Below are 14,675 nucleotides of genomic sequence, written 5' to 3' on the forward strand. Positions count from 1 at the left end.
TAATAACTATATAGAACTTCTTTCCTGATAACAAGATAGCAACATTCGTTGTGATTAAAATACAATTTTCTTTAGATTGAAGTGCGCCGTATTCCCATCGAACTCCGCCACTACCCAGTGAACCCTGTGAGAGGTATGCGACCCCCGATGCCCCAGGAGCCTCAGATAATGTTCCATCAAGTTGAGCAGAATCCTGGTGTATACGGTCCAGAACAAGGTCCAGCCATGATGCCTCCTCCAGTTCCACAGTCAGAAGCCCAAGTTCACGAACAGAGGGTTATCCCGCACATGATGATCCCGCAGACCGAGCAACGACCACCCCAAGTTCAACCTCAGGTGCAACCGCAGATGCAGCCTCAGATGCCACCTCAGATGCCACCTCAGATGCCACCTCAGATGCCACCTCAAATGCCACCTCAAATGCCACCTCAAATGCCACCTCAGCCACAACCTCAGCCTCAGCCACAGCCGCAGCCTCAGATTCCTGAGCGAGTACGTTCACCGTTCCAAGGAATTCCGTTCGAAATCCGTAGGATCATCCAGCAAGTGCCTTTGGAGATCAAAAATATCATCCAGCACATCACTGGAGAAGCGAGACCAGTTCCTGCGCAGGTGCCAGATGGTGCTCGCCGCGAGGTAATTGGATTGACCTAGTGCTAGTTGCTATGCCTAGGGAGTTAGCACAGTTTTTGGTAGATAAGTAGTTCTTTGGGTTTCGAGAATATGATTGAAATTTTGGATGTATGGTAGATTAAACGAGCTACTTTACACGTTCAGTTTAACATAGTCTATCATGTAATGGAGAGAAAAGAGTTTATGAGACTTTTACTTTGTTTCTGGTATCAAGGATCTTTTAGTCGTAAATACAGTTCTTCCAGGTTTACTTGAATTAAAATGCACTTTTACTTTAATTTAATGCCTATCTTATGTAATACCTATCTTAATTATTTTAATAATAATAATTTTAGAACGTTCAAGAATTCAAACCGTTCCCCGAAGGAGCACAACCCATTCCTTTGGGACTTCCACTTCCCATAGAGGTGCGAAATCTATTGGAACATGGAAACATCGAAGGTCGCCAGAGGCCAGATGGGTCGAACGAACAACAGGAAGGTAAATCTTTCTCTGAATCAGAAGACGAAAGCGAAGAGGAGAGGAACTTCCCTGTACCAGCGGAAATTCGTAATATAATCCACCAGGTATTCATCGATTAATATATTTCTAAATACAGTTAAAAAAGAAATCAATTATCGAAAATTGACTTGAAATGGGACTATATTTAAACGATATATAAAAGTCTCATTTAATTAATATTTAAATCTCAACACAATATATAACCACAATATTTCTGCAATATTGCTTACTGTGTAGCCTTTAACCCTGTACACTCCAAGAGTTTTCTACCAAAAATACCCAACACTTTCCGATGGAATATAATTAACATTTCTTGAAACTGGCTTCACGAAAAATCGTACATAAATTGAAGAAAGAGGCTGTTTTCTTTTAATATTTCACATATTAATGAACATCACACGAAACATGACATTAAATATTATACTCCATAACTTTTCTGTGCCAAATCGAGTGGCGACTGAGAGGAGCCTATGGAGTGCAAAGGGTTAAATGTTTACAACGTAATCTAATATTGCTGCTATTTAACAGTTATATAGTAGTATTATTTCAGTACACAGTGAAATTTTATTTTATAAATTTTTTAATTTGTTGAATTATCATTGAATTTATAGTGTATTATAAATATTATAGTATAAAAACAAATGAGAATCTCGGCATTCGAAATCTCATCAGCCGGAGGGTAACAGGTAGCGTGGCCGAGCGGTCTAAGGCGCTGGTTTAAGGCACCAGTCTCTTCGGAGGCGTGGGTTCGAATCCCACCGCTGCCACTTTTTTTTTATGAATACTTTAATATGTTAAGTTATCACTGAATTTATCGTGTATTATAAATATTATTGCATAGAAACAAACGAGAACCTCGGGATTCGAAATCCATCAGCCGGAGAGTAACAGGTAGCGTGGCCGAGCGGTCTAAGGCGCTGGTTTAAGGCACCAGTCTCTTCGGAGGCGTGGGTTCGAATCCCACCGCTGCCAGTTTTTTTTTCTTTATATGAAATCTTCATTTAGCTTATATTAATGTTGTAGCATTATTAGCCCTCACTGAAAACGATTCTAGTGACCATATAGTTCACCACTTTTCTTACACAAACATATTAAACTTGTATCTTGTTATTTTATCGCTCCCTTTTTATTGCTAAAGAATGATATGTTAATTAAAGTATTGAACAACGCAAAAATTTTAAAAGAAATGACAGTCATCAGCTCAGGGTCTGAACGGATCCAGGCAAGGTACTGCGAGAGTTAATTCACCGTAATTGAATGCCATCTTAATGGTGACTTCGAGATTTGATACCCAAAATCGAAAGTTGCAATTGAATAATTCAATTATAAAAATAATTAGAGATTAATGTGTAATTTTCTTCTTTCTTAATACTTAAGATTTCGATGCATAATTCAGTTTCTTGCGTGTAAAGAAATTTTAGAAGTTTAAAACTTTCAGTATATCTAATTTTCTCCTTTTTCTGTTTACAGGTTGTTGACGCGAATTCTTTCGCCATTCCAAGATTTGCTCTTCCGTTGAGACCCGTGGAATCTTTGGAAATACCAGTTGAAGCTCGTGCTGAAGTGACTGACGGTCAGAGTTCCGAGCAAGAATCAGAGCAACGACAACAGGAACAGCAACAGACTCATATGATGATACAACAACAACAGCATCAACAAATGCAACAGCAGCAACAGCAGCAGCAGCAACAGCAACAGCAACCACAGGAACCGGAAGAAGAAAGCCGCCCGCACTGTGAGTATACTTAAAATTGTATACCTATAAATATTCAATTACACAACAATCAAAATCAAATCAATTTTTTTTCATGTACCATTTAATTTTACTGTCCAACGCATATTTTTATGCTGCAGCTGTGATTACGCTTTCAACTTTGCAATAAAATTTGGTTTTCTTGATGCACATTTCTGCAAAATTTAATTTTCAAGCTCGGACGCAGTGTCTCCTTCACTAGAATTATTTTATCATTAGTAATTTACTAGAAACAAACAAGAATTCTATGCTCATCTACATTAACATTTACTTCAAAGCATGACAATTGATAACAGAAAAATGATACTCAATTTGAACTCAAAACAATTGAGTGGCATTTATATAATGCTGTTAACTCCCGTTTAAAATCTTCCTCACTAGACTGACACTGTATACGTATTTACCCTATGACAAGGGGGGTTAGTAACGAAATGAAGAATAATATATTAAAACTTAGTGTACAAAAATATGAATTAAAAAAATTAATTTATATCTGAAATATCAATTTATAATCGGTTTCTTTGTTGTCCATAGATGTGCAACCACGTTCAGTGCGATCCATTCCGGAAGCGTTCACCCACCGCCGCGAGAAACGCGTCCGTCGTTGCGCCTGTGACTGCGCTTGCTAATTCCACGTTCGTCACGTCGGATCGGGTGTGGACCGTTGCACCCGGTCGAGTATAACGTTATAAAAAGAAGAGACGTTCATCCTGGAGTACACGCGACGGGTTCACGCAATCAAACGGGATACCATTGCACTCGTTCCTTTCAAATTTCGCATTCTTACGAGCTTCGATTGCAACAAATGCAACTTGTACATCGAACAAGAAAAGCCGATTCGGTTAGAGGGTAGCAAAGATTAAAAGTGTTTCGTTAACTTCGTCATGTAATCATCCTAACGATACAACGGGGCCACGCCTGCGTTTCGTTTTGGTTGATCGTGCTACTTTGGTATAAAAAAAAGAGATAAGATAACAATAAAAAAAAGAAGAAAAGAAACTATGTAGCTGCGGTGATATCGTAAAATTTTCTATCGTACCAGTGATATTTTTTGAACTAACATACCAGCATCGGAGTAAGCGCATTAATTTTCGTTATTTTCCTCTTCTTTGCGTGATAATGGCTACATACATAAAGGGAAAACGGGCGAGACAGAAATAAATCTGTGATTGTTTCGAAACAACTTTTTTTATTATAATTGGCAACAGACTCATTCGAAACATGAGAAATTCGATACGTTGTAGATGAATGTGGCCAAGAGAGTCTTCGAATGTTTTATTATATATGAACATTTTTCGTCAGGTCTTATTGAACAAATTGTAAAAGATTTTTGTTGTTTGGACGGAAATAAATTTTGATTATTCGATTGTAGAGCTCAATCGAATTTGATCACAACGTATATTCGGGTAGCTTTTGACTATATGTACTTAGATACTCGGTTTGTGTCACACTCTTTAAAACTATTCTAAATTGTTTATGGTATAGCTATTTCATTATGCTGTATTTCTATGTACTACATACGTATACATATATTTTTTTCACGATTAATAAAGCGACAAGATTATTGGTTAGACTAGATATTACGTGAACGCTTTCTTTTTATTTTCCATTCAGCCCTTCGATTCGTAATGATTATCGCTAATGTAATTATAATGTAGAGATCGATATAAATGTAAACATAGTGTTTTTAACTCGCAATAAGGTATATGCTATTAATACACGATTATTATTCTGAAACATTTTATTGGAAACATTTTGTGCACTATAAACATGAAGGAAAAATATCACGAATTTGTTAAGTTGGAAAATTAAAAAAAAAATAAATTAGTTAATTGGAGTGTATTTTCAAATGTAACATTCTGTACATTTAAATAAGAAAAATTGACATTATTATAATGTCACTGTAACATTATCCAGCAACCAACAATTTTAAATGAATAAAAGTTATTATGTTGTTTAATTTGAAATAATTTATGTCATAAATAAGTACGGTTTTGATTTTTTATGATGCGTAGGTAATCATATATTTCGGGTATTTCAGCGTTGAAGGTTAATTAAAACAAGCAACTAGTTTTGTATCATTAACGAGGGCACACGAATGAGTTAGAGGCAACTACAGTTTTTTACGTTTTTCTCTTTCCAAATAATAAATATATTTAAAAACCTATAAATACTGTTTGTTATCATTAAGTTTAATGTTTATCTTTACGTTTATTTCAATGATCATCTTTGTTAACGCTAATGTTATTGATTTTCACGGATTAATATACTATTAAATTCAAACAAAAATTTGTTTATGCTATTGAGGGTCTTGGCAGGTTTAAAATAAAATAGACTTTGTATTCAATTTCATTCAATATTTCGCTCTACCAACTTGTTGAACAATTTTAGTACTAGACTGCAAATTTTGTGCATTTATAGTATGTATCAATATGTAAAATTTTGCGTAATAAAAGGATATAATCAAGATCGATAGCATTCATCATTTATTGTTAATTTAATGAACCTGTTAAGCGATTAAACAAAATTTTCAGATTTAAGAAGCATGTATAGTTATTAACTATTAATTATTATTATATTATATTAATTCTGAAAATTAAAATTACAGCTTTACTTTTTGAACAACTTAATTTTAAAACTGAAATTAAATTTCTTTTCGAGGTCTTAATTGTATAAAGAGAAATTACTTGCATATACACAGAAAATTTTTGAAAATGAAGAACGAAGATTTACTACACTACTGCAAGAAATTTCAATACCCATGTAATAGTAGAACAATTTCTTACTTCAAACGCTCCAGGTAAATTGAAGATTTTATGCGAGCTTCATCTTCTTTTATTATCCTGTGTTCTCCCCACTCTTAGTAGATACTTTCCACTGTACCCCCCCTTCACTATTCTGTTGCGCAGAACGTTATGTACAACTATTGATCGATGGATTCAGCGAATCAAAAATCGATTTATCAATAAATCTGTTACTTCTTGTTTAAAAATTATAACAAATACTTTTTCAAATGTAAAATTCAACAGTCTTTTCATTATTTTTTCATGCAAATCGAGATGCAAATTTTTTGAAAATAAATCAATTTCACTTTTACTGTGTCACATTTATAAATAATAATTAGTGTTACTTAGTATCTTTAAATTTATCATAGTAGTTTTTTATACGAAATAATCAAAAGAACTTGCTAGGAACTATTGTAACGAATGAATTGTATATTTCCTTTAGCTTCCCATACTGATTCAATGATTAATTAATTGGCATTGTCTATTAAAAGGAGACGTCATAATCAATTAAGAAATTGTAGTCGGTAAAGTAGTCTGATTTGTACTGGAAAAATCTATAAAGTGTTTAGTCTATTCTTGTATCTTGTCAGTGACTATATTTCGCGTAGCGCATGCGTAAGCCGCTCGTTGAGGTTCATATTGTGTAAGTGACTGTTACATCGTTAAACGTGTGATTTTATTTTCGTTCTGTGTTACATTATTGTGTTTTGATTTTCTGTGTGAATAGTGTGAACGGTTTCTGAATACAGTTCCTATTATTCCACATTGTTCGAATCACGAATACGTTGTTTCGTTGAAGGTGAGCTTCATGTTCGGTGAATATGTCGCGGCGTTGATCATGACTTAGCACATTTTAGATTTCACAATTCTATGAAAAAATAAATGTTGATAGATGAATGAATTTTAAACGATAACAGAGCAAAGGACGAAGAATTTTGATATCGTCAATCTAATCGGAGTCATCAACGCGAGATGATGAATTTTGAAGGAGAAAAAGGATCCACGAGATTCTTGTCATCACGAAATATTCATTGCTGTCTTGCAACAGCTAGATATAACAATTCAAAGTAAATCTTCTTAATCCGTGTTTAAGTGATCCTTTTACGTAAATTTAATGCGCCACGCCTCATTCAATTATTAATTGATCACCCGTGACATAAATGTCCAATAACTGTGTTAATGTTTTAGCGTGTATGGACATTTCGCAGACCATCTAGTTTTGAGCAGTCTGTCAACCGAACTGAGTAACAAATATGGATGAACTGCAAAATGGGAATAACCCTGAGCTAATTCATTGTAGGTCTGATACTAGTAATAATAACAGTAGATTAATGGAGTATCGTAATTTGGATAATCGTACAGACGATCCACTCAGTAAGGGATTAGAATAGACGCAAGTTAAATGTTTACAATGCATTAATTTGTATTGTAAGCGTTAGTATAATAACAAGCTACATGCATTTGTATGATCTTATAGATGAACCAGAACTGTCTGTGAATTTTAATGAAGACATTGCGCATATATCACTTCATCCGGTAGAAGAATTAGAAGAAGATATGTTCGATTATGAAACTGACATTTCATTGCAGGACATAAACAGTGAATCTAAGGTACATACATTGTTGCTAAAAAGGTAACATTTCTTTAGTTTAATGATATATCTTATGCTTAGTTAGTCAATATTTATACAATGCATTTAAACTAAATTAAAGCTTACGTGTTGAATATTAGGAGCAAGTGGTACCTTCTAGTCAGTTGAGTAACAGTCATAAATATCCTGAGGAGCTTACCAGTTCAGATGATGAAGTAGATGAGGGCATATTTGAAGATGAAGCGTCATCTAATTTAGTGTTGTTGAATGATAACACACACAATTCAGAACCTCCATGAATATGTACAGATTACAATTGACGTGTTTCTGTATAGCATCACTATGTGATAATTTGCTATCAATATTCTACACGATATAAATTTTGTATGAATCAGATTCTTTGAATACCATTGAGTTTGTTAAGTATTTGAATGGTATGATATCCCATTCAAATAAACTGAAAAGCATGCTTGTTTTACAATAATGATGAAATGTGAATTTAATATTTCATAGTTAGTATTCATACAGGAAATATTTCTATCTTAATTTTATACAGGTTGAGAATATACTTAAAATTTTTTAAATATTATTTCCATAATAACCAGTCAAAACCATACAAAATTTAATTACACATTATAATTGTATATTATGCATTCACTCTTATATAATATACTTTAAAATCATACTTTCAATCACATATGTAAAGAAAAGAAACAAGTATTGTAAATAAAACTGAATACAAAGATCCAAATTATACTTTATTTATTAGGATTCGTATACATAACATTTTCAAACATTCGAGAATATTCTCATTATAGTGATAATTTTATTAAGTGATTCCATTAAACAAATGTTTACAATAGAAGATCAGAGACATTTAGAGGAAATATTACTTCAATAAATAATTAGATTACATTACATTGTTCACAGAGAAGTAAGTATTTCGTTAATTTATAGAAAATAGAATCAGATAAAAATTTGTTTATCATCTTTTTACAGTTTCAAATTGAACGAGAAGCAAGTTATACTAATTTTACACAATCGTGCATGCTATAAATAGCTTTAAAAAACATTTTCAGTAAATAATCCTTTGGCACTGTGCGGTGTTGTGTTTCTTCGAAAGTCGATCTATAATATGATTTTTAATGTCACCTAACACGCGAACTAACATCCAGAATGTTATGTACTAGAATTACTTTCGGAATCGTGTTTAAAAGTGAAATTGAATCATGTTGAGTCGAGTTTCAAACATTCGCCTGGGAATTGAACTCAAGGATCGAGAGCTTTCGTCATTGTCAACAATATAAATCGCCTAATTTACAAAAATATGTTGGAATGTCTTGAGGTTTTTTATTTAAACAGAATTTGGTAATATTTTAATCGATTCTATATTACATTTTAAATGTACGGAATCTTTTTATTTAACACTTAATAAGTATATAGTCGATTTCTTTTTCATCGATATACATTTATTGATTTATTTAATAAGAATATTAGAAAAAATATTATAGTATTTGCAATTATTTCATTATATTAAGGTATAAAGAATACTGTTACATATTTATTCAGAAAAGTTGCTTTTCTGGTGTGCAATGTAGTCGTAATAAAATGAAATTATCATATTAACTATATAACTGGAATTGATCTGAAAATGACCAACTATATGAGAAATTATAGATATTATAATTTTACAGCCAATCTCTGGCAAAATCTAATTCCTTCGGCGGATATTTTTGCACAAATGGGAACAGCTTTACTCACCGTTGCAAGACACGGAAGTAATCGCAAACTGCTATATTAATTAACGCTTATGTTGCGTTGCGACATAATTATGTTCCATCTATGATTTATCGTGTCAGTGTCTTCATTATCTACGATTAATTATCGTAAAAAGGTGAACTTTTGCTACGCGTAACTTAACACCATGGTACACGATCAAAGAATGCGGAAGCGATTGCGAAAATTCATGTTAGTGACACGCCGAAACACGAAAAGCTACCTTTGCATCTTTCACTTGATTTGTGCAAAAATTTCTGCCGTATTGCCGTGTATTTTTGAACAATTGGCGATGATTTAAAATTGAAAAGTTCGGATTGGTAATTAAAATTGTGAAACAATGCTCGAAAAATAACTAATTTCAAAAATACATGAGAAATTAATCTCGTATTATAAAATGTCAAGCACATTATTCTAAAACAGATATAAGTATATAAATTACGTATGAAAATTGATTTTAACAAATTTAGCAATTTTTAATAATGCAATATAAAATCTTCATTTGTAACTGGAAACGTGGATATTTCACGTGGATATAAATTTTGGAACAATTATTTGATTAATGTACATTTTGAATTATTTCCACATTTTTAATCATTCCGATAAGCATCTTTGGTTATAATAGATGATGTGTTTGATTTAATTTTTGATTTTCGGGCGTGATAAGAAAAGAAGATTTGCGGTGACGTTTTTTGCTCGTTAAACGGGATTTCGTAATCTTATCGTTCGAAATAAATGTCGGAAGCATGTTTCATCAAGCTTGCTGTCCATCATGCATTACGATCACAGGAATCGTTCGACACGATGTCTGGCGTAATTCAAACCTCAGTCCAGTTTTGCTGGTACAGAAATACCGGGCGGCAGTTTTGCAAGCAGTTTCATGTTTCGCGTTAAAGGACGACAACTTTTCATTTGTATCGGTTCTAGAGGAACCTTGCGAATCATTGCGGCTATTTGTGTACGTATTTTATAATTTGGAATTGTGCAATTAGCATTACAAGTTCATTTAAGTGAACAACATGAAGAACGTTATATCTACATAGCTAACATGTCTTTTGCAAACATATTATTCTTATATGAATAGTCTAAAGAAATGAATAGATATAATGAATGAATAGTCTTTAATAAGGAACAGCAAATCGATTATTGTTAAAGAGATAATCAATTGAGAATAACCAATTGGTTGTTGTTCAAACTTTCATTCTCCAATTTCATCGATTTTAATCAATTTTTAACGACGATTACGTGTTTTATTATTTTATTATGTATCAATTTATAGTAAATTTTATTATTTTTGCAACCTAACATGAGTGATTATTATAATACACTTGTAATTTAAAAACAATGACTTAGATTTCCACTGTACGCTTAATTTCCAGTAGAGTCTGTTAATCATAATTAATGATTTGCCTCATATAGCGCAGTAACGGTGATTTCAATGACTGATGCGCGAGCAGTGTGCGTATTTATTAAACGCTAGTGTGCTGGTCTTACTGGTAATTGAAATTCGCGTAAGCACGCGTACGATCTTTGTGAACAGCACGGTCTAGTAATTAAGAATAGAAATATGTTATGCAGTATGATTTCAAGAAAGTTAATTTCTTATTAACCCTGAATCGCTAATCGCTAAAATTACCTACTAATCTGAAGCATTAATTAGAATCTTAATTCTGCCCATGAAAAGTACTTACTGCAGTTAAAATGTATTGTTTGCAGAATGTTTTATACGCTACAAAAGTACAGATTCAATATACTTTAGAGTTTAAAATGAGTATAACTATATAATTCCATTAATTTACATTACTTCTTAAATACAAATATAAATATAAATATTCCAAATATAGATTACTTAAAATTGTTTGAAGAAAGTTAAATATTGATTTGATAAAAGATTAGGTTTTTTGTAATTGCAGAATTTCGCCTGTATCTTCAAGGAATATTATTTTTAGATTTTCATTTCCAGAATATAAACAGGTATCATGATATACGGTGACAAACATAAAATATTTATCTTATATGACCTTCTTTCAGAGAGATAAATATTATGAAAAATATTATTTTTAGATTACATAGCATGTCTTCAAGAGTAATTGTAAGTCTTTCCTTGCATTACTCAGATAATGTATTTACAGTTGTATCTTGCGGTGCTAATCTTATCAAAATTCAACTGTAAACGGCGAAAGCTGTTACAATTAGTAGATGTTTATGTAAGTCGCACAAAACACCGTTTCAAATGTCCGAAACAAAAACTGAACCGCAAAATTTGTCATTAACGTCTAAAACGGAAGCATTGACTTCGGCCGAAATTAAATTCATCATTATAATCATTTATTATTGTCCGATACTTTCACCAGCCTTAGATTTCTATGAATTTAGATTCGTAGTGTATAATGTGTTCCACTGACTTCATTACGAGCTATGTTATAAATATTCATTTAGGATAGCAATTTCGTTGTTAATCTATATAAAACAGGCCAAGGCAATTTTTCAGGAACGAATTCAAAAGTATTCAGATGTCGAGGCTTTTTGCCAAGTAGTCTGCGATAAACGGGACCGTATCCTTTTAACTTTAACGAATATTTAGAATATTGACAAAATTCCTGGTTTCTATTTTTTATGTACAAATAATTGCTAAATGCCTGTCTTAAAATAATAGAGCAAAATTACTAATTCAGTTAAAAAAATCGCCCACGATAATCATTGATAAATTCAATAAAATTACAGTTCCCTTTATTTATTACTTATATTTTTACGTCTCGAAATTTTATCATGTCTTAAAACGAATTTTTTGTTTGAAAGTATCGAATCTGAATAAAAAAAAAAACGGTTTTCTCGTTTAAAAATGTAATAAAATTTCGAGACATCATGAAATGCACGTAATTAAATGTCGGAACGATTCGAGGGTTTCGTTTTTATTATGGATATTATTGGAAAGCTCTTGGTTCATTCGAATAAATTTGCGAAAGGATCGCCGTCGCGAATCTTTAAGAAATTTAATAAATGTCTCGTATATGTTACGAAGGTGAATATATTTGTGAAATTGTTGTGTTCCGAAAGCCGTATATACATATGCATGCGTCGCTCATAAATTTCGGTCGTTTTTAAAGGGGAAGGTCAGTAAACTTGACATTTCGAGCTTTCTCCTGCGAGAGGATACCTTTTCATTGGTTCATTCCGGATTCAACCTTTTTCTTTTATTCTTGCTGCCGAATTCGATGGCCTACATTCCACCCTGTAATTTACGAACGACAAACTTCTTGTAGTTTCTGCAGGATACGCTGTGAAAAGGAGGAAGTGAATTTATGTGGTTGCATTATACAGAGTGTTCTATAATTATATAGTAACACAATCGGAAATGAGGTGAGCCTGAAAAAGCAAATCGATCAAAAATAATGTAACTGCGTAAATAACGTTAATGCGAAGTCTTTCCTGAAAACAATCGTCTCTTTTCATTTTCAATGCAGAGTTCGTTAACAAATGTTATTACCGATTTCAATAGTCGTTAATTACACTGTGGAACAAATTTTGACCTATGTTAGTTTTTGCAATAGCCACTATGTAATTCTTATAGAGTTCCTTACCCTAAATACGAATCCGAAAACCAAATTGCTGGGTCAGGTCCAGTTTTCGAAAAAACTGGGATTTTGTAGAAACGGTCGAATTGTTCAGAAAACCAAATGTTACGTGAAAACTAAAAACGATATGCAGTTAAAATTTGTCGCAAAAAATAAAGGAGACTTGCCCGCGATCAAAGTTTAAAAAAAGGTAGATGCGCGTACTTTGTATGCACTTCTGTTACATTTCTACGAAAAGTGGGTTGGCCAGCACGAATTTGCTGTGCACCATTGGATTCTGCAGACATTTCTGAAGAGGAACCCCCCGTGGTAAGCGTGACATCGGTTTTTCTTTGGGACAGGGTAAGAAAATGTCCGCGAACGGAACTTTCGCGCCACACGGCCATCACTCGCCGGCCACAGCTATACAGGGCCGTGACTACGCGCTGTATAGACCTAGACCCCGGTCACTTCTTATATGTATACATGGACCGTTTATTTTGAAAGTCGTGTAAGTCCATTTTCTCTTGTTAGGTGGGGTTAGCGGGTCGGTTAGGTGGTCGGTTACTCTATAAGAATTAAATAGTGGCTGTTGCAAAAACTAACAAAGGTGAAAATTTGTTCCGCAGTGTTATCGGTTATAAGTTACCCGAAAATCGACAGTAATAATTAGCTTCCTCTGAAATAACAACAAAACTTGACGATCCATCAAATAATATTTCTCGCTTCGAAATGTTAACCGAACTAAGTGGATTACGTAATAATAATTAATAAAGAGTATGATGCGAAGCTCACGCTGGGTGTTATTTATTTTCTATTAAAAATGAGGAATGTACTTATCATCGGCTGCTGTAAGAACTGTGGGACGTCTCTTACGATGTCAGACATCACGTCACCGAAGGCTCTCGATTAGATAAATTACACGAGCAGACGGTCTGCCCGACGGATTACGCTAGCGGTAGACTAAAAATTCTCACCTGTTGTCTCGCGGTGTGTTTACGGAGACGTCGGACGGTAATTCTGGCATACACACGTTCGATAACCCTACGAGGTACCGTTGCTAAACCGGAAGTGGAGAACACGGGTGTACACAGTGTCAGCGCCACGAAATTGCTCGGGACCTTCGCCACGGAACGAGAAATGGCTGGTATGTGAGAATGCGCGTCTTTGTCACTGTTGGAACAATAAATAATATCGATGGGAAAGTCGGTTTCGTGAATAATGCCATTATCACGTGAGCAATCTCGCGAACAGAATACATATGTAGTTTTGTTTCCAGACACAATACGAGACTTTTCAATGCATTTCTTTTCAAATCATGCATAGTACAAGAAAACTGTGAGTTCGAATAAATTATACGATGGGCACCTACCTTTAATTTTAAGATACAACTTCCTTGTAGATAAGAAAATCATTAGGCAAATAGTTAGGTAATGACATACTAAAGGATTCTTATGTTAGCCTTTCTAGACGGTTGTATAACAGTTTTTGTCTACGTTTGGTACTGGTTCCGGCCATCTTCAAGATTTACTTGTTAGCTAGATGTAAAAGTCGACAAATTATATAATTGACTACTTAATTAGAGTACACCATTTCATTATTTATTATTTTAATATTCTATTGTTCTTATCGATTTCATATATCTTTTTCCTTTTTTTTTCATTAATTGTATGTATATTATTTATGCAGATATCTTAATTAGTCATATAATTGGCAAAGAGGTGTAATTTCATTTTTATATTAATATGTTTTGCCTGGTTTTCACTCTATCGTTTTTTATATAATTTTACTATTATTTAAATCAATCAATTTATTTATTTATTTATTCATTATTACACCCAATTAATTTATTGCTTTTGAATATAACTCACCCGATTAAAAATCTTTAATAGTTTGTCTTCTCCATTTTAATCACAGTTTCTTTCCTTATCTTTAAAACCGTTATGGACCAAGGTTAAAGATTACCATAGAAGCTGAAGATCCTTTATATAAATAATTCATTTATAGTAATCCGTTATTTATTACTTCACTCTTTGTCACAACTGTATAATGAAGTTATCAGAAATATGTGTCTATAATA

General features: G+C 33.2%; 3 protein-coding genes and 2 non-coding genes across 10 annotated transcripts in view; all 5 read left to right on the forward strand.

Annotated features, from left to right (window-relative positions):
- Positions 1-4,465, forward strand: part of LOC116432925 (uncharacterized) — a 41,151-nt gene extending 36,686 nt beyond the window's left edge. Inside the window, exons 6-9 of the mRNA XM_031990436.2 lie at positions 76-636; positions 969-1,199; positions 2,605-2,869; positions 3,422-4,465. Of these exons, the coding sequence (XP_031846296.2) occupies positions 76-636; positions 969-1,199; positions 2,605-2,869; positions 3,422-3,516 (1,152 nt within the window). The 3' untranslated portion in view covers positions 3,517-4,465. The remainder of the gene's footprint in view (positions 1-75; positions 637-968; positions 1,200-2,604; positions 2,870-3,421) is intronic.
- TRNAL-AAG (transfer RNA leucine (anticodon AAG)) lies at positions 1,820-1,901 on the forward strand. Its single transcript has one exon. It is a non-coding gene; the product is annotated as a tRNA-Leu (tRNA).
- TRNAL-AAG (transfer RNA leucine (anticodon AAG)) lies at positions 2,025-2,106 on the forward strand. Its single transcript has one exon. It is a non-coding gene; the product is annotated as a tRNA-Leu (tRNA).
- Positions 4,466-6,240: 1,775 nt separating the features above from the next.
- LOC116432928 (uncharacterized) lies at positions 6,241-8,006 on the forward strand. Of its 6 annotated transcripts, none has more exons than XM_031990447.2 (5): positions 6,241-6,472; positions 6,566-6,740; positions 6,862-6,969; positions 7,151-7,284; positions 7,406-8,005. In XM_031990447.2, exons 3-5 carry the CDS (start codon positions 6,927-6,929, stop codon positions 7,562-7,564), a joined length of 336 nt encoding a protein of 111 aa, XP_031846307.1. In that variant the 5' UTR covers positions 6,241-6,472; positions 6,566-6,740; positions 6,862-6,926; the 3' UTR covers positions 7,565-8,005. The 6 variants fall into 6 exon arrangements, with proteins under 6 accessions (XP_031846307.1, XP_031846308.1, XP_031846301.1 ...); XM_031990441.2 differs by having other exon boundaries at positions 6,244-6,472; positions 6,862-7,047; positions 7,406-7,998; XM_031990448.2 differs by lacking the exon at positions 6,566-6,740 and having other exon boundaries at positions 6,242-6,472; positions 7,406-8,003.
- Positions 8,007-13,079: 5,073 nt separating this feature from the next.
- Positions 13,080-14,675, forward strand: part of pip (heparan sulfate 2-O-sulfotransferase pipe) — a 90,562-nt gene continuing 88,966 nt past the window's right edge. The window contains exon 1 of the mRNA XM_076365787.1: positions 13,080-13,742. The gene's annotated coding sequence lies outside the window, so the exon portion shown is untranslated. The remainder of the gene's footprint in view (positions 13,743-14,675) is intronic.

The sequence above is a fragment of the Nomia melanderi genome, chromosome 3, assembly GCF_051020985.1.
Source record: "Nomia melanderi isolate GNS246 chromosome 3, iyNomMela1, whole genome shotgun sequence".
NCBI classification, from domain to species: domain Eukaryota; kingdom Metazoa; phylum Arthropoda; class Insecta; order Hymenoptera; family Halictidae; genus Nomia; species Nomia melanderi.